The sequence below is a fragment of the Ochotona curzoniae genome, unplaced genomic scaffold (assembly GCF_017591425.1).
Source record: "Ochotona curzoniae isolate NIBS_2020 unplaced genomic scaffold, NIBS_Ocur_1.0 contig_66, whole genome shotgun sequence".
Lineage (NCBI taxonomy): Eukaryota > Metazoa > Chordata > Mammalia > Lagomorpha > Ochotonidae > Ochotona > Ochotona curzoniae.
In genome coordinates, this window is record NW_024466512.1 from 9899437 (window position 1) to 9919368 (window position 19932).

Consider the following 19932-nt stretch of genomic DNA (forward strand, 5'->3'; position numbering starts at 1 on the left):
ATTGGCTCAACTCCAGCTACGGTGGCCATTTGGGGAGTGAACCAAAAGGAGAAAGATCTTCTCTCTGTCTCTCCTTCTCTCTGTAAAATCTGACCTGCATTTCAATAAAAATAAATAAATCTTTAAAAGAGTAAAGAGAGAACGCCTTGAAAAGAGGCTGTCTCCACTTAACCAGACCCAGAACTTCCTGGCTTGGACAAGCTGGAGTGTGCGCTGCCATCTATGCCTCCCCTAAACCTCACACTGCACAACAGTGGTCTCATGTTGTCTGTGAAGCAAGCAGTTTCACTTCAACCTCTCACATGAGTTTCTCCAGGGAGGACGAGGGGAGCAGAATGGCAGGTGGCATCAAGCTAGAGCAAGTGCACACAGGGCTGCTGCAAGGTGTGGGGTGCTGACTCCTCCCCCCAGACTCAGGCCCTGGAGGCTCCAAGTTACAGAAACTCATGCAAGCAAGTGTGTTCCTCTCACTAGAGATGACACAAGAAACAGATGCAAAAATGGGATTCTCTTGTTGAAAGGCAAGTAAGTTTGGGAAGCAAATGGAAGGAAGTGCCTGGGGGAACACGCAGACACCAGGTTAGTCAGTCCAATCCCAAACATCTCATTTGGCAACAAACCCACCAGACCTCTCCTGATGACAGTGTAAGCAGCCTGTGCTCAGCTATCTCACCGGATGGCCCTGGCCTTCTGACTGACCTTAAAGACTTTATAGAAAGAGCCTCGGGCTTAGTCTGGCGAGGCCAAGAGCACGGCAGCTAAGTGCCCTCTGCGGCTAGGACACGTTCAATTAGGATCATAAGTCAGTTAGGCAGACAGCGGAAACAATGAGCAGCAGCCTCCGTGTCCAAGAGCACTTGCAAAGCAAAGGCGGGGCATTAATTGCCCAGCCATGTGTACCCCCCACTTCTCCCAGAAGGAGGGCACCTCTCCTGAGCTCCTGAGGCCTGGGTCTCTGCCATGAAGGGGAATGGGAGGGGGCAAAGCTGGAAAGCATCAATAGTGTACATTAGCAACAGCCCCTTGCCAAATTCCTGGCTGCTCCCCCAGTACTGGAAAGATGTCCGCCTCCAGTCAAGCTCTCCAGCTCCAAGCTCTGGGTTCCTGTCACCAATGTTGGCAGAATAGACCTGGATAGCATTTCCAGCTCCTGCCTACAATTCTAGCCAGCATAGGCATTTGGAGAATGAACCAGCAGACACTCATGCTCTCAGCCAACTCTCTCTCTCTCTCTCTTTCTCTCTCCCTATTGCTCTCAACATAAATAATAAGTCATAATAATCTTCACAATAAAAGAAATATACATAGCCAACACACATATGAAAACATGTTCAGTTTCACTCTAAAAGAATACACTTAAATGAAACCTCTTTTCTCATTCATCCAGTTGAGAAAGACTAAAACACTGATCATACCTGTGACACTACAGTTAACTACCAAACAGGAAAACTCCCATTTGGCTTTTAGCAATGTGTCCTATAGATAACGAATGCATGCCAGGGGCAATCTCTGCAGTGGGGGAGGTGGGGTTCCAATGACAAAAAACTGGAGTTAATCCAAATGCCCAGCAAGAGGAATGAAAGTTTGGCTATAACCATCAAAGGAAGCTAATGTGCAACTATGAAGATGGAGGATGGGCCTGCACTTAGGGGAGATTCTATCTCCAGGTTTTCCTCCACTGCCATTCTGCACACCTCTGTTTGGAACAATATTTGCACAATTATGATAGCATTGCTGAATATCAAAGGAATGGTCCTCTGCTGTGGTACAGTGGGTAAAAGCTGTCACCTGCCATGCCCACATCCCTATGGGTGCCAATTCAAGTCCCAGGTGTCCCAGTTCTAATACAGCTCTCTGCCAATGTGCTGGGAAGGCAGGGGAGGATGACTTCCTGGGTCCTTGCACCCACATGGAAGACTCGAAGAGGCTCTTGTTTCCCAGCTTCGGACTGGCCCCACTCTGGCTGTATTGACTATTTGGGGAGGGAATCAGCAGGTGGAAGATCCTGCCCTATCTCTCATTCTCTCTTTCTCTAATTCTTTCAGGTAAAATAAATCTTCTAAAAAAAAATCTTCCTACAAAAGTGATAAAACAATGCTTTTTTTTAAACAAGAATTTAAGTAACTTACACCACTCTGTGTATATAGAAAGGGGCTCTTTAAGATACAACAGCACTGATTTAAAAACTGAATAGTTTGAAAAATGAAGGTGAGTAAATGAAGGTGGAAAAGGGAAAGACAAAAGAAGGGTCCAATATAGAACCAACTGGAAAAGTAAAACGGGTTGGGGGAGCTGGTTAAATAGTACGAATGTTTTCTCAGGATTAAAGGAGGTGCTGTGGGTAGGCAGATAGCTTTAGAACTAGAAGTCACAAGCCCCCATGCAATTCTATCCTTCTATCTGTCAATCAAAACACCACCTCTCCAAGACGCATCCGGGACTAAGTGGGGGAGAAGGGAATGCCATGAAATATGGCAACTTGTACAGGTGCCACATAACTCCCACGTGGCTTCACGCCTGGGAAGGCACTGCCCAAACCTCACAGAAGAGGCCAACAACTGGGAGGGGCTCTCTCATCACAGCTGCAGATCATGGCTGGAGGTCTACCAGGTACACTATCTCCCTCCCCCACTCAGGCCATGCATTGCTCTGTGTGGGGTCACCCAGCCTCATGCAGGCATGGCGTTCATGTCCTCACCTCCTGAATAAAATCTGCAGTCACTCTATGCACCTCCTATGTGTCTGCACTTTGCATGCTTGCCTGAGGATAAGATACGAGCCTGGAATGAGATGAACACATTCCATGCCGACATCAGAGGTGGTTCCCCCAAGCGAAAGGGCTACTTAAACAAGGACTCAGCACTGCAGAGGCAGAGACACCACTCTGCACATCTCCATCATGGACAGTCAACCCAGAAGGAAGAGCAAGCATATAGGCTGCACTGTTCTCCCCAAGAGCAGCCCTGGATGCTAGAAAACAATAGAATTCTGGCCTTAAACCTCCAATACAAAGCAATTCCAAATTGGAATTCCACATCAACCAAGGGCAGAAGGAGGGTAGAGGGTAGTGGCTGCATGGGGACTGGATCCCTCCTGGCTTCACTTGCTGCACACTCTCTTTCAGAAAGCTGCTGAAGGATACATTCCACAAGAAGGGAGTAAGCCTGGGAGAGGACTACAGGTGAGAAACACACAGGAGATGCAAGGACAGAGAAGTCACAGGTGATGAAGGAAGAAGTCCCAGACTGACCTTGAGAGCAACAAGTAGAGACTAGAGAAGCCAACACAGACATCCACTCCCGAGCCACGACCCCAAAAGGCCAGGTTCAGGTATATGCCCAGCTCCATCGAGGGGACCTTTCATCTCTGCCACACAGGCTTGTGGGGCAGTCAGAAATGTCACAGAAAACCAAGAAGATGAAAGGGCAAGGCAATAGCCAACTCCAGGGAAAACAAGTTTGCAAAAGATAAAGAAAACTAATCATGGTCTTCTGCATTGCTCAGCTTGGAACGATAATTACAAGAATATCAATGCTGTACTCCAACCTGACAAAAACAAAAAACTGCACCACAAGCAGCGTTCCCCACCCAGGGGCTATATTTGTAGGCTCTACTGGTGCCTGAAACCGAGAATAGCATCAAGTCCTATATATTGTATATTCTGCCTATAAAAATATGTCCATGACCAAGTTTATCAATCTGGCAGAGAAAGAATCCACAATAACAAAACACAAAACAGAATGATGACAACGATGATAATGTTTATGTGAATGTGATCTCCCTCTCCATCGTTACATAACCAACGTACTTGAACATTTCACCCAGAGGAAGCACCACTCAGACACCATGTAAAAACCAGAGCAGAAACGGACCCCAACACTGCCTGAGGCAGTGCTCACGGAGGTCTTACCCAGCTGCCACTTCTGGGAACACATGGTCTCCATCATCCAGATTGGCAAGGCTGGCTCCAGCATGGCGATCCCCATGTTTGCAAAGCAGATCGAGCCTTGAAGGGAGGAAGGAGGTTAGTGTCTTTGCTTCCTCCTGCAACACCCACTGGCCCCAGACATGGGCAGACCCCATGGCCTACAGCCAACAGTGAGACCATTCTAATATAAAACAGGGTGAGCAGCAAGCCAAGGGGAGAGTAAGGGGAAATGAGCATTACCATTCTGTAAAAACTAACAATCCCAGTTTGAGCCCTGGCAGCTCCACTTTGGATCCAGCTCCATGCTAATGGCCTGAGGAGACAGTGAAAGGTGATCCAAGTGTTTGGGCCTCTGACATCCAAGGGAGAGAACCAGATGAAGCTCCAGGCTTCCATCTAGCACACCCCTAGCCAACTCAGCCATTTGGAGTGTGAAACCAGCAGATGAATCTCTCAAACTCTGCCTCTAAGATAAATCTTAGAAAAAAATATTTAACAGATTGAAAAACAAATGGAAACCAGAAGTTGGGGTTCAGTAGGGTGTGGGAGGACGCCATTTGCTGCATTTTTAGACGTTGCTGGCTGTCATGATCTCCTGAAGGCCACACCCCAGCAACAAGACACCAAATGTCCCTGGCCACTCCCTCCTCTACTCCACCCCCTCCCCCGCCAACTGAGCATACCGGGCACCCACCTGCAGCAATGAGGATGTACGGGTCCTTCAGCAGGGTGGTCAGAGGTGTCCCCTTCTGGCTCTGCCAACCAAAAGCAGGGGTCAGCTTGTCACTGTGGTTTTGGCCGTGCCAAAGCCCTCCACTCCCACCCCCAGCTGCTTACCTCTGGTTGCACACGGGATGGCTGTAGCACAAAGAGCTGAATAGCTGCAAGAGAAGAAGACAGCTGCTGTTGTGACCAGCATGTCCGACAGGTATGCCAGGATCACGGCCAAGGTGCCCGCAAGACCTCACTCACCTCCATCCAACAGCACCAAGGCGGCCAGCACCAGGAACGGAGCTGTCTTCCCCACAAACTCGTACAGCACGCTCCCAAAGGGGGGGCCCACTGCAAGAATTAGGAAAAGGGGCTGGTGCCGGCCCCCAGGGCCATGGCCCTCCTCCTCCCAGCACAATCCGGCATTCCGTGTTTCTCCACTTTGCTTCACAGTGGCTAAGGGTGCTGGTCCCAGGCCCTGTTAGCCTCAAACTCCCTCCAAGCAGCTTAATATCTGACGAATGAATAAGAATCACCCCAAGGACAAGATTTTTTTTTTTTTGAGGCTTAGCTAGCTATGCCACTACACTGGCTCCTATTTTATCTTTTTCTCTCTCTTTTTTTTAAATTTTTATTTTTCATGATACACTTCCTTAGGTTCAGGGATTTTCCCTTGAACCCTCCCTGTGCCCCCTACTGTTTTCCCCTATATTATTACAATAGCAGAGTCCTTGAACAACAGTCACAAGTCCATCATTCTACTATTTAAGTGTATCATGACATTGTAGGTGTAGACAACAGTAGAAAGTCTAGTATCCCATTGTCAATATGTAATTAACAGTTTCATTGGGAGTCCATCTTTTATTCAGCAGTAGAGATGCATACTGCAATGTATCTTCACTTCACAATATACTTGCCTCGATTATACAGTTCCCCTAAATAAATATATGTATACACATGTTTACCTATGTATCTACTGATCTTGTATTTTGCATGAAGGTTGCCCAAGGCCAAGATCTGAGCCAAGTGAGATCCTGGTCACAGAGCTTGTCTCCCCATGTGGTACGGGTGGAGGTGGGTGGCAAGGACATCACTGGTTATAAACAGCACAAGCTATACCGCAAAGGCCAGGATGTGCAGGCTGAGGACACCGCAGCTGTTCCATGGCGAGGCAGGAGGGGCAGCAAAGGCAGAAGCTCAGCTGGTAGCTCACGGAGGAAAGCTTCTGGCACACTGTCCTATTCCATCCTCATGTCTAAACTTGGCTCTAGGGAGACTCGGGTCAGAGAGTCAGCAAGCCTGGGGTCTCTCAGCTCTGGGCCCTTCCCATCCTTACCCAAAGGAAATCAGGGTGGCAGCTGGGGTGTCAGTTCATGTGAAAGCGGCCTTGGCTCTAGTGTGTCCAGGGCCGCTGGCCAAGGCCCAGCACCAGGTAGGCTGCTGCCGCTTACTGGCCTGCACAGGGGGCCCATACGCACCTAAAACCCCCATGGCCAGGCCTCCCAAGGCAATCCCCATGGCATTGCCTCGCTCTTCGTCATCTGTGTACACGCTGGCCAGCATGCCCATCCCTGAATAGGGGAAAGAAACAGTGGGGACCCAGCTCCCGGGGGTGCCAAAATAGTGCCCACACCATCCCTCGCATCCAAGCAGACCCCTGATCTCCTGGAACCTGCCAGATTAACCTGCAGTGTAAACCAGGCAGGACCCAAAGGGACAACGCACAGCTCCACAGAGAATCCCCACGGCCATGCCCTATCCCACCCCAAGTTCCTGAATTAGCTCAATTGGGCTTAAAGAGGAACTCCCTCTGCAATGTACACACACATACACTCTCTCTCTCTCTCTTGCTCACTTGCTCACTCACTTGCTTCCATACCTACCAGCCACAGACGAGCAGGAAGACCCGATGCCCTGCAGTGACCTGGCGATGAGTAGGAAGGCATAGCTGGTAGAGAAGGCAAACACTGCCGAGAAAAGAGCCCAGGCCTGTGTCGACGCTGGCCCTTGGGCTGGAGCGCTCCAAACCTCCCAGGCCCACCACCCCACCAAGCCCTCTCTGCACCCACTTCTTCCAGCAACTGTTGTCACTTCCCATAACCCCCCAGGCTGTGTCCTCCTCCTCAGTCCACAGGTGGCGGCCTGGGAAGACAGACGTCACACACTTACTGATGGTTGAGATAAACATGATGCAAAATCCGGCAAACATGGGAATGGGATAGCCGATCCTGTAAGACACAAGCATGGGAAAGGCTGGTGCCCGCAGGTGTTTCTCTAAAGCTTTAGACCAAAGCTCTTCTGGCACCCTTGGGGATCTGGTGAATAAGCATCTGGTCGACTTTTCTCAGTATTCATCTACTCAGCACTCCCTATGTGACCTTTCCGTGTTTGCTCGTCTTGGAGCATGAATACATTTTACAGACTGCCGCTCCAAAGAGAAATGGAGCTGGAATAAATGTTAACGTGTTATTGGCAAAAAGGCCAGAATGCAGTCAAATACATAGCTTCTATTCTGTCACTCTAAAAAAAAAAAAAAATGTACTTCCTTAATTCTAGTCCTTCCCCAAAGGGACACCTTAAAACCAAGTGATTCTAAAAAAATCTGTCAGGTAACTCGACCATCAGCAGAGGCAACCACACCACATCTAAAGTGCATCGGGAAACAACGCTATACATCTGCTGCCTGTTGGCCTAGGGAAGGCCAGCCTAGAAGGAGCAGCCTCACCTGCTGTGCAAAAATTCAAACCAAGAGCCAGCATTGCAGCACAGTAGGCTAAGCCACCACATGCAAAGTCAGCATCCCATACGGCTGCCAGTTTGAATCCCAGATGCTCTATTTTCAATCCAGCTCTCTGTTAATGGCCTGAGAAGGCAGCATAGGATGACCCCCAAAATGCTTGGGCCCTGTGCCCACGAAGTAGGACTGGAGGAGGCTCCTGACTCTTGGTTTCAGCCTGACCAACTGTGGGCATTTGGAGAGTGAACCAGGGCATAGAAGATACTCTCTGTAACTCTGCCTTCCAAAAAATAGCGAATCTTTATATTTATATATATAATTTAAAAATCAGTATCCAAAGGACTCAGCGACAGCCCTGCCCACACAAGGGGCTCCAGCAGCAGGCAGGGAGAGCGGGACAAGAGGGCTCTGGCTTCCCGTTGCCCCATGTCAGGCTGGACACTGGGCGCCACCACTTGACTCAGGCAAATCTCCAATCAGGCCCCTGGAGGGAAAAGAGGTGTGTGTGCAGCTGTCCCCAGCGGTGCCCAGGGCACAGGACATGCTTTAGAAACGTCACTTTCTGGGGCCAGCACTGTAGCTCAGCTGCAATAATGCCTATGTCCTGTTTGAATCCTGTTCCCTTTTTTAAAGGTATATTTAATTATTTAATAGAGTTATACAGACAACAGAAGAGCTAGAGACAGAGGGAGGGCTTCAAGGGACAGGAAGGGGTGCAAAGTAAGAGACAGGGCTTCCATCTGCTGGTTCACCCCCAAATGGCAGCAACAGCTAGAACTGGGCAAAGTCGGAGCCAGGAGACCGGTGTTTCCTCTGGATCGTGCAAGTGGGTGCAGGAAGCATACTTCCCAGGCACATTAGCGGCGAGCTGGACTGGGGCTTTAACCAGTGCTCATATCAGATGTTGGCGTTACAAGCGGCAGCTTTCCCCGCTACAGCACAATGCCAGCCTATGGGCTGTTCCATTTCTAATCCCACCTTCTGCTAATGCGCCCAGCAAAGCAGAACAGAGTCCAGGTGCTTGGGCTCCTACACAGGTGGAGTTCCAGGCTCCTGGCTTTGCGTGGCTGCAGCCAACTGGGGAGTGAAGCAGCAAATGGAAGACCTCTCTGTATCTTCACTCTGTTGCTCCTCCTAGCCCTTACCCCAGAGCAGCCCAGAGCCAGAGACACCCAGGCCTGCTGTCTCTCCAGCCTCGAATCTCAGGAACCTGGAGAGGTGCCCACAAAACCACAAGAACAGATGGTTCAAGTGGGCCAAGGCCCAGGAGGTGCCTGGAAGGGAGCCTGTCACAGTGAGTCTAGAATCTAAACCCTTTTAAGTGGAGGTCACTCTCAGCTCACCAAGCTCTGCACCCCAGAGTTCCAGGATCTGCCTAGGGCCACTCCACCATCTCCCTCCACCTTGCAGACAGAGGAGGAGCCTGAGATGAGGGGTCTGAGGCAAAGGCCAGCAGCTAACCACACTCAGGCCATGCCCACCAGCCTGGGACATTTACATTTTACCACCTCTCCTGCCAGTCTGTGAACAGCTCATGGGGCACCGTCAGGGGGCAGCTTCCAACAGCCCGGGCTGCCTGCTCTGTACCCCTAGCTGGTTTCCCCATGCAGACAGAAACAAGCAGTAGTGCCTCTCGCCAAAAGTCAGACACTAAATAGGGGTGTGTCCCCAGGGGCTTCAAAGGGAGACCTGGACAGTAGTTGGTGTTTAATGATGATGGCACGATCAGCAAAGCACACACACATGACCACACACTTCGCAGCCCTGCCCAGGTGGAGACAGGGGCTTCCCACTCCTTGCCACACAACACTCAGAAAACCCAGCAGCTGAAGTAAGAAGCCGATGCGTGGGTCAAAGATGTTGGAGTCTGAAGCTTAATTCTACCTCCACAGGTTCTCCATTTTGCTGATTGAGAAGGCTTGTGCATGGAGCTCTTCTGGCCAAACAAGATACAGCAGCCCTTTGCACACGGTAGAGGAAAGCCTGGGGAGGCTTCAGGACAAATCTTGGTCAAACGTGGCAACCGGTTAGGCACTTGGTAGCGCAGTGAAAATGCCACTCGGGACACTCACAGCCCTCAGTGGAGTATCTGAGGCCAAGCCTTGGCTCTGCCTCTTGCTTCCAGTCACTCTGGGCAGCAGCAGCTGCTGGCTCAAGTGGTGGAGTCCCGGCACCCATGAAGGAGGCCTCATGGGTTCCATGCTCCTGGCTTCAGCCTAACCCAGCCCCAGCTGTCGCAGGCCCAGGTGGTACCCCAGTAGACCGGAAATTTCTGCCAGTCCCTGTCTCTATTCATTAAACTAATGTTTAAGGGACACCATACCCAGTGAGAGTATGAGCCAGTTGCCAAAGTAAGCTGGCTGTCAGGACACAGCAGGGGAAGGCTGGCAGCCACAGAAGACCCATGGGCTCCTGGACATAAGGTGCCAGCCCATGGGGAGGAGCCAGCCCATGGGAGGAGCCAGCTCATGGGGAGGAGCCAGCTCATGGGGAGGAGCCAGCTTTGCCTCCACTCTTTTTTTAAAGAGTTTATTTATTTATTTTATTTTTATTACAAAGTCAGATATACAGAGAGAGAAAGATCTTCTGTCCGATGATTCACTCCCCAAGTGAGCACAACGACCGGTGCTGTGCCGATCCGAAGCCAGGAGCCAGGAACCTCCTCAGGGTCTCCCATGCGGTGCAGGGTCCCCAAAGGCTTTGGGCCGTCCTCGACTGCTTTCCCAGGCCACAAGCAGGCAGCTGGATGGGAAGTGGAGCCACCAGGATTAGAACTGGCGCCCATATGGGATCCCGGCGTGTTCAAGGTGAGGACTTTAGCCGCTAGGCCACGCCGCCGGGCCCTGCCTCCACTTTTTAGATGGTCAACCCTGAGGCTAGGGGAAGGTAAAGATTGTACCCCAAGCCTCAGGATGATGTGCGCGCTGTGAGTGTCTAACATGCAGTAAGCCCCACTGACAGGCCCTTGACCGGGGACGCCGGTGGCAAGGCAGGAATTCCCAATGGTGAGTGGCCAGAGAAGCCTCACCAGAAGCCATGGGCTGTACCCTCACCACACCAGGTACTGGGCTGTCTTTACAAACAGCACAGCTCCTGCCTTTATTCCTCTGGCAGTTAATTTTACAAAGCCTGGAGGGAGTAAGCAGAGGGCAAAGCTAGATGGAAAACTCAAAGGCTGGCCCGCCCAAAGCGGCCGCACCCAGGAACAAGCTGAGCTCTGGGGGTGGAGCAGCTCAGCAGGGACGCAGAACAGGCTGAGGGTTTCAGGTCCACCATGCTGGAGATGTCGCCCCACCCCCAATCCATTCTGTGGTTTCAGCACCAGCCAAGCTGTCGACAGGGCTGCCCGGTGGATAACACTGGGCAACATCTTTGCTGTGGGTAGCTTGCGCATCCTCCTGAACCTGGACCTCCCTGCTCAGACCTCTGTGGCCCTGTGGTCCTCCCCCGCCCCACGTCCTCCTGGCCCCCTGAACAGCCACGCAGAGCCGTACGATGCCTCAGGGCCATGGAGGAGGATGCAGCACAGCAACGGCCCCAAACGGACGGAAATGTAGCTGATATTACTCATAGCCATCTCATCTCAAGCCGATGCCATCTCCATTCAAGCGTTGCTCAGCATGGCCAGAGCAGGTTCAGCCAACCTTTAACCCAACGTTCCCTGAGCATCCTCGTGAGTCATCCCAGCCCACGGCCATCCCCACAATCAGGGAGCAGCTAATCCAGTTTGAAGGAGACTTTAAAAAAAATCACATTTCGAATCTCTAGAAAAATATGTACAATAACCAAAGGTTTGCTCGCCACGTTTCTTCCACGAGGGTGAGTGACAGCCAGAGTGAGGGGCTTTGCAGCATGCAGAGAGGAGGGGGTGAACTCCCCCTCTTCAATGCTCTGGGCCCATTCCTCACGATAAGCAAACAGAACGATACTCAATACTCAATGGGCTTTACAGAAGAGGACCCGGCACGCCCTCCCTGCCGGCTTCTAGAAGCTTCTAAGACGCGAAACCCCCTTTCCGGAGCGGCTGCTGGCCTCCCCCGCCTGCAGCTGAAAAGGTCACTGCCGATTCCCTCGCAGCCCTCTCCTGGCGATGGCTGTGACACTGGGGGCGGGGAGTGACCACAGGAGATTTCAGAGAGATTTTCTTCATGGCCTTTGGCCTCCTTCCTCCTTCCCCGATCCGCTGGGAGCTGAGAAGTGGGAGGGAGAATAATCGCTCCGAAATACACTAGGTCACTATGGAAATAAATTAAGTCCCTGACACCAGCTTGATAAAAAGCAGACCACGGAGACCACGACAAGCGGAGGAGGAGGTCGCAGGATGTGGCCCCAGCATCAGGGCGCTCCTGAAGAGGCCAGCCATCCATCAGCCTCAGGCTAAGTGAGCAAAGACCCGGGTGCAACAACCCTACCCAGCTCATCAAACAGGGAGAGGCAAAGGTGCATCACACCAGGTTTGTGCCTAGAACATTCCTCTCCTACACACAGTCGCCTAGGTCTACGCTTCATTCACGGGCCCAAATCATGACAGCCGTAACTAGTTTATCATCCCCACCCCCCTTGTCACCTACACGTAACTGCAAGGGTGACAGACAGTTCCACTGCAATTGAAAGTGGCCCATGTGTCCAAGACAGATGCCCACTCAACTAAGGCAGCCTCGGGCCTTGCCCAAATCCTTCACTCCCTCCCTGGTCACATGTCTTCAGTGAGCAAACAGTTCCCCAAGCACACACATGAGACTAAGCTGTATCCCAGCACAGCCCGGCCAGCACCTAAAGGCCTCCCAGGAACGGCTGCTTTGGTTTTTCAGGGTCAGATCTGAGATCTTATCCACGTCTTAACACAAAAGAAAAGCAGCCTTCTTTTCTACTTCACTACACACACATAAGCCAGGCCCAACACGCCCTCACAGCCATCGGTACAGGAACCGTGGCTGCTGCCTGCTGGGATGAGGGGGAACCATTTCAAAGCAGCTCCCACTTAAATCCAGGCCAGGGGGCCAAAGCAGTCTGCCCTATGAGGTTCAGGAATACAGAGCTAAGCAGGACCAGTTCACACCACAAGCTGGAAAAAGATTTCAGGCTGGTTGCTTTGTAAAGTCTCTCTATACATTTTATAAAGCAATCAGCAGGGTCTGGTGTGGGAGCCTAGTGGCTAAAGTCCTTGTCTTGCACATGCCAGGATCTCATATGAGTGCCAGTTTGTGTCCCGGCTGCTCCACTTCCCTTCCAGCTCCCTGCTTGTGGCCTGGGAAAACAGTAGAGAATGGTCCAAAGCCTTGGAACCCTGCACCCACATGGGAGACCCAGAAGAAGCTCCTGGCTCCTGGCTTCAGATTGGCTCAGCTCTGGCCATGCAGTCATTTGGGGAATGAACCAGTGGACAGAAGCTCTCTCTCTCTCTCCTTCTCTGTAAATTTGCCTTTCCAACAAAAATAAATAAATCAACAACTTATTGGGTCTCTCCCTACTCAGCCAGGTATAACCAGGAGGGACACGGATGGATGCAAGAGAGCCAGAGTTTGACTAACAGCACAAACAGGGAGCAGGTGGGAAGGACAGGACGCAGAGGACAGAGCCTCCCGTGGGAACGGGGTCTGCCGAGGCCAGAGACGGTGCCCGGTGCTGTACTGCGAGACACCAGGACCAGCCCTGCAAGGTGTGACGCCCTGTGCCATCAGCAACTCCAATCAAGAACACCAAAGGCACTTCAGAAAGTTCTCAGAACACACGTGTTAGGGAGAAACTGCATGGATTTCAAAACTGTTTGCATTCACCTAACCTTTCAATCCATTTGCCATGAGCTGCTTGATGCCCCCTTCACACGAGCTGCTTGAAAACGCTATGGGCGTATGCTTGTTTAACAGCAACAGAGTGAGTGACATAGATTTTTAATGACCCTTTCATCGGAAACATATCAACCATACTTAAAAGGCTGTTGGCAACACACCTGCTTACAACACTGACAATGTGCGTCATGACATCTTGTTAGCAATTGAGGATGATTGGCACAAATTGCATCTGAAGGCGGCGTGCAACGGCTCACACGGGGAAGTGGGACGTATCTGTCCTTTCTGCCAGTGTCCCTCTGAGCCCTGGGGACAGGGGTGGCCAGGGCAGCTGGGTGGCAAAGCCTAGAGGAAGAGTCACTCTCCAGTCTCCTGTCTCCTAGGGCTTGGGACATAGCGGGAAAAGTACAGAGCCTGATCATTTTTAAGGCACAACAGAATTCGCTTAATGGTTTTGCTGACAGCAATCTGAAAACCTGCTTGGATAATGGATTTTGGGGAGCTCCAGCAGGAGCCGTGGGTAGCTGTGTGCTCCAAGCACGTGCAGCATGTCACAGGGGTGGGCCCTCCGCCATGCTTTTAAACAAGCTTCTTGCCCATGGCATAAGCAAATCATTAAACACGAGGATGGGATTTCTGAAAAGCTTTTCATTCGCCGTTCGCGTGTAGAAGATCAGAAAGCTTGCGTCGTTTCACCAGGCTTCTAAGTACTCCACTGTTTGGCGACTAACGTGCCCATCCAAGTGACTGGCAAGGCACTATTATCATAATGTACTCCATTTTCACATCCAGTATTTGCTCTCTCGGAACACAAAACCCTACGCCGTTTTCTGTAATTACGCCAGATGCATTTGAGCAGCGGGCTGGGTCTTGAATAAAAAAACAGAACACAAATCCCACAACTGCAATCGTCTGTTTGGTTTTCCTCCTGGGGAATGGAGGCACCTCCTCCAAGTGTCACCAGGATAATGGTGCTGGGGCAGGAGCGGGCGGGGCGCACAAAGAGCCGGTCGCTAGGTTAATCGGCTGAAAACCTCATAATATTGCTCTGCACAGGGTAGAGGGCCGGACTGGGCTCAGGGCTCTTGAAAATCATTCAATGCCATCACTTGATGCAGAAAATCCAAGCACAGACACAGAGATTGGGTTCCTGAGGGCCTTACCAAGTTCAGCACCAGCCACCTCCACGTGTCCAAGCCAACTCTCACTGACTGTGAACATCACCCTCCTCGGAGCATCCCAGGGCTCTTCATCTCCTAAACCCCAACCTCAGAGTTGTACAGGGCTCCTCAAATTGCCTGAATGCTCTGCTGCTTTGTCTCAAAACGCCTAATCTCTGGGGCCAGTGTGATGGCTCAACAGCCTAATATTACGCCTGCAAGCACCAGCACCCCATACGGGCACTGGCTCATGTCCCCACTCCTCCAGTTCCAATGTAGCTCCCTGCTTGTGGCCTGGGAAAGCAGCAGGGGATGACCCAAAGTCTGGGGATCCTGCACCCACATGGGAGACCCAGAAGAAACTCCTGACTTCAGATCAGCTCAGCTCTGGTGGTTGGGGTCATTTGGGGAGTGAACCAATGGATGGATGTTCTTCCTATGTCTCCTTCTCTCTGTAAATCTGCCTTTTGAATAAAAATAAGCAAATATTTTTTTAAATGCCCAATCTCCATACTAGAGGCTTTCACATTCACTTGGCATTGCGCCCCACCAATGAGGAAGTTGACCCTCGTCCCCTCCCCCTCAGCTTGGCTCGTTAGCTCTTTGGTTTGACTTTGGAATGGCTTGTTTAAGATATAGCTACATATTGGAAAGGCAGAGAGAGAGAGGAGATGTCCCACCCACTAGTTCCCTCTCCTGCCCCAGCCACAGCTGGCTGGCAGGTGCCTGGCAGAGACCCAGGTCCTTGTGTCTCAGGAGGCAACACACCAGCAGGAAGCTGGAATCAGGGAAGAACCTGGATTCAAACCCCACATGAGATGCAATGTGCCAAGTCGGCCCATGGCCACAAGGCCAAACGCCTGCCTCTGATGCCTCTCAACCACCCCGTGCCCCTCCCAGCACTGCCTTCCTCGGCCCCAACCGCCCCCCGTCTTCCAGCCTCTCTGCTCGTAGTTGCTGCTCAGGGCTTGGCACACAGCCTGGCCTCCGCACACTTCCCTTGCGCATTTCTGTCTGGGGGCTATTCGGTTCACACTGCGGCCTCCGTCACTTATGCAGCCCTACTGGCTCTGACTACCTCTCAGGGGACCCCTTCAGGGACCCCCTGTGCCTTGCCTCGCGAGTCCCCGTCACCAGGCAGACCCGGGACACCCCAGCCACAAACACTAGCCAGGCTATCACCAGTGACACAGAAGAGAACAATTGTTTCACACATGTGGATCCAGAAGAATCAAGAACACCCAGATTATTACAGAGCTGGCTGGGGGACCTGCCTTCCCCAGATGGCAGCCCCTCCCCACCCTTGTTCTTTGCCCCCTGTGCTTGTGAACAGAGAGGTCCAGGGTGCACCTCAGGCATCAATCAGCCACAGACCCCTCCTGGTGTGCCCTGCGCTGGCTTGGGCCCTAAAAGAAATCACCTGTCCTTAATAGAACAAAGTCTGTGGTCCCAGAGAGAAGAAAGGAGAAAACCTCCCACCTAATAGGGCGTGGCTGTGCCTGCGTGGGGCTCCTGTTGCCAGAGGCACTGGTAAGATGCACTTGCAGCCAAAAGCATGGCCTCCCTCTCTGCCTTTGCTAATTACCTTCTTGTTATTTTCTGAGCAACTGAGGGGAGCAGGACCACGTGGGACACAGGGAAGTGGGGAGCAGTGGAGGACAAACACGAGGGGGGGGTGGCCAGCAGGGGCCCTTCAGCGTCCAGGAAAGCACCCAGCAGCACTGCAGCAGGAACATCAAGTCCTTTGCCCGCCCTCCCAGCATGGCACCTACCTGTTGGTGAGCAGCCCTATGAACGGGTTGGTGATCAACTGCACGCTGGCTTTGGAGGCAAACAGCAAGCCAACCTGCACGTTCTCATTCAGGAGGTCTTTGTCTTCCCTGGGACAGTCGGAGGGGGTGGCAGTCACGTTGGTCACCGGGTGCGGGGTGGTGGCAGAGGCCCGGAGTAGAGGCCCCTGCTGCAGGTTCCCGGTAGCATTCCCAGTGACCATGGTGGAGTTATCATAATAGGAGAAGATGTTCTGGAAGCGGCCCGGGCCGGAGGCCGGCAGTGCGGGCTTGGCTGTCGGCATTTCTGTCATGTTCTTCTGGTGCTCCAGGCTGTACAGGTAGCTGGGGATGATGGGGACTGGAGACAAGGGCACAGTGGGGCATGGTGAGCTCCCCAACACCCCTTCCCTGGGTGACAGCAGCCAAACTGGGCCAGACACCAACCCAGGCTGGGTGTGGCTGTGTGGAGCTAAGTGACCCGGACCTCTGCCATTGGTGTCCCTTCTGAGCAGCATGTCAGCAAAGGGAGACAAAACCTGAAGTCAAGGATGACCCAGCCTCAACCCACGCTCTTAGAAGAAAGCTCCTGAGACATCAAGAATGGTTTCAGAAAGCAGAGGGCTCAGTGTCCTCCTGCTCTCTGGGGGGGTGGGAGAGGGTAGCAATCCACCTGCAGGAAGTTACAGTATTAAAACTGAGCAACACACCCTCTTCAGCGTTGCCACGCAGGTGGGGGGCACGCACTGCTACGGGCAACCTGAGGAGACCCAGATACAAGAGGCAGGCACCCAGCAGCCATCCAGGGGGACCGAGGTGTGCTGAGACCCTGCGCCTGAACCCCAATGTGCCTCGTCACACTTGATCACCCAGAAAGCCCGATTGAGAGTCTGAACGCCTCCCAAAGAGAGAGGGGTCCAAGGGACTAAAGTCAGGAAGAGCCAGGGTATTTTTAAGGGAAAGTATTCCACATCCCTTTTCTGGGGTTTCTAATGTGCATTGAATTTTTCCACACTCCATGTAAGACAAAAGCTAGAGCCAACGAGCTCCGAGCTGCTCTTGTTTCCAGTCAAATGCTTTTCCCTGACTTTTCTACATGGAAATGGCGACGCGTTCCCCCAGCTGTCACGTCAAATTCTCCACTCACGTTTCCCAGCAGTCAAAGTAGACCAGCTCACTGAACTCTTGAGAATTACTGCCCTACTAGAAATCTCTCTCATCGCGGAGATGGTGGGCAAGGGGAAGCCGGCCACTATCAGAAGGAAACACGCGCGCCGACTCTCATCGGAAGTCGCAGTTTGTGGCCAGGAAAGCCTAGCCACAGACGCAGCTCCCCAGCGCTTCGGCAAAGCCTGGGCTCTCGGCTGCACTCCGGGCACTGGGGAGCCGCGCAGGGGCAGCGGGCGCGCCTACGTACCCACGACGGTGAGCAGCATGTTGTCCAGCAGCAGCGCCAGGAACACGATGAAAAGGATGAGTTTCCGCGAGTGGCGGCTCTCCCGCAGCCAGCGCAGCAGCGCCAGCTCGCTCAAGGCCATGGCTCCGGGGCGCGGCTGTGGGCGCAGCGCGAAGTGAGGGCGATGGAGTCGGGATCAGCACCCTGTGCCCGCTCCGCCTTTGCCCAGTGCACCAGGGCCGTCGGGCAGCTACCCCGAGCGCCTGCGCGCCAAGGCAACAGCGCCCGTGACCGCCGTCGGGGGGCCCAGCCCGGGATGCTGCCCAGCTCCCTGCCACTCGGAGGCACCCTGCTTTCCCGGGATGCGTTCAAGGCGCGCCACGGGGACCCGCACACCGTGTGCCCTGCGCCCCCAGCTCTCCCCAGCCCCCCTGGGCCCCGGAACCCCGCGCCCCTAGCATTGGGGAAGCTCCCCCTGCCCTCCCCCAGCCCCACGCTCCTCCAGCCCAAAGGCAGGGACAGGGAGTAGGTACCTCCCGGTCCTGTACGGCTTGCCAGCAGGGGTCCTCTGTGCGGCTGTGTGGGCTCCGTCCGTGCTGGAGGCTCCGAGTCGCCGCCGCAGCTCACTTTAGCGGGTCCGCCTCTGACGTCATGGATGGCACGGGGCGGGGGCGGGGGGCACGGATGTGTGCCCGCCCCGCCGTCGCCTCGGGAGGAGCCGCCCCTGCGCCAGGCGCCCTGAAGACCTGAGGCCTGTGATAGCCAGAGGCTCAGAACGGCGAGGCGAGGCAGAAGCCAGGGCCAGGGGTGAGAAGTCGGGGACCAAGCTGAGGGAGGAGACGACCACCAATAATGCTGTTTTCTGGTCCCAAGTAGTGGTTGGAGCTGCGTCTAGCAGGTCCTTGGCACCCGCTGTTCCTGTCGTGGCCAATGAGGATGGGTGAATGCCTGGAAAAGGCGTCCTTAGGGTGCCGGGAGCCAGGGACAGACCTCGCTCGCCCTCATGGGGAAGCCGCCCTCCCCGCTGGCAGTGAGGCACTTCTCTAGCCTCTGCCCTCCACACCCAATCCCCACCCCCGGCTTGGACCGGAGGCCGTCTCCAGCTGATGATGTTGAAGGTGGTGAAGGTGACACTTCTTGGGGAAGGGGCGGAGGTCCCAGGCGGTGAGAAAAAGCAGCAGGGGCCCGGCACGGTAGCCTAGCGCCTAAGGTCTTCACCTTGCACTTGCCAGAATCCCATATGGGCGCCGGTTCGTATCCCAGCAGCCCCACTTCCCATCCAGCTCCCTGCTTATGACCTGGGAGAGCAGGACGGCCCCAAAGCTTTGGGATCCTGCACCCACATGAAAGACCCAACAGAGGCTCCTGGCTCCTGGCTTCGGATCAGCACATCTCTGGCTGTTGCAGCCACTTGGGGAGTGTATCAGCAGATGGAAGATCTTCCTCTCTGTATCTCCTTCTCTCTGTAAACCTACCTTTCCAATAAAAATAAATCTTTTTAAAAAGAGAAGAAAAAAGATGAAGCTGGTGTCTCCACTGCCGAGGGTAAGATTTACACCTTTGATTTCCGGTTCCTTTTATAAATAGTAGAAATAATCAGACTGGGGGCGGGGGACACACACACACTCTCAGGGGTTTGTGTACACACAGACACACACACACACACACACACACACACACACACACACACACCACACACACCCTACGCCACCATCGCAGGCCAGGGGATCAAAGCTGATTTCTTGGGAAGCCACTTGCATCAGTGGCCCCTGTGGCCATCGCCGACCAGCCTGCCCTTGTTTGGTTCCTGTCTGCTGCTGTCAGCAGAAGCCTGGCTGAGCAGCTGCCCCGGCGCGGTGACCCCTCCCTGTCCCCCTCCTTGCTTTTCTTCCGGAGACCCCCTGTGCTCTCAGCCCAAGATGTGAGAAAAACGGCTGGCTGGGTAAGTGGGTCAGCCACACCGGTCCCCAAGATGCCCCAGGTCGTGTGCAGCTGAAATATTAAACACAGAGCGGAGAAGGAAACTCGCGGGAGGCGGCGGCAGACACAGCTGCGTGGAGGGCAGTGAAGGCGCCACCTGTGTGGAGTGCCCTGGAGTGCCAGCTCCCGAGCGAGCGTCAGAACACAGGCACCGGGACCAACCTTCCGTGTGCTGTGTCACTACCCATATGGGCACAACGGCCAGGACTTCAGCCCCTGAGCCACACGCCAGTCCTCACTTAACTTCCTTATTCACAACCTTATCTATTATGTGAACTGTACCATGAATATGCATTCATTTAAAAAAAATTTTTCTTTTGGGGTCCGGCACGATAGTGTAATGGTTAAGGTCCTCACCTTGAATGCACCGGGATCCCATATGGGTGCCGGTTCTAATCCCAGCAGCTCCACTTCCCAACCAGCTCCCCGCCTGTGGCCCGGGAAAGCAGTCGAGGATGGCCT

General features: G+C 53.3%; 1 protein-coding gene across 1 annotated transcript in view; it reads right to left on the reverse strand.

Annotated features, from left to right (window-relative positions):
* SLC18A2 (solute carrier family 18 member A2) overlaps positions 1 to 17632 on the reverse strand; it is a 31756-nt gene extending 14124 nt beyond the window's left edge. The window contains exons 1-9 of the mRNA XM_040992046.1: positions 17512 to 17632; positions 16098 to 16455; positions 6809 to 6867; positions 6523 to 6606; positions 6118 to 6210; positions 4901 to 4990; positions 4766 to 4809; positions 4623 to 4683; positions 3911 to 4006 (exon numbers count right to left, since the gene is read on the reverse strand). Of these exons, the coding sequence (XP_040847980.1) occupies positions 3911 to 4006; positions 4623 to 4683; positions 4766 to 4809; positions 4901 to 4990; positions 6118 to 6210; positions 6523 to 6606; positions 6809 to 6867; positions 16098 to 16455; positions 17512 to 17632 (1006 nt within the window). The remainder of the gene's footprint in view (positions 1 to 3910; positions 4007 to 4622; positions 4684 to 4765; positions 4810 to 4900; positions 4991 to 6117; positions 6211 to 6522; positions 6607 to 6808; positions 6868 to 16097; positions 16456 to 17511) is intronic.
* Between the last annotated feature and the right edge of the window lie 2300 nt (positions 17633 to 19932).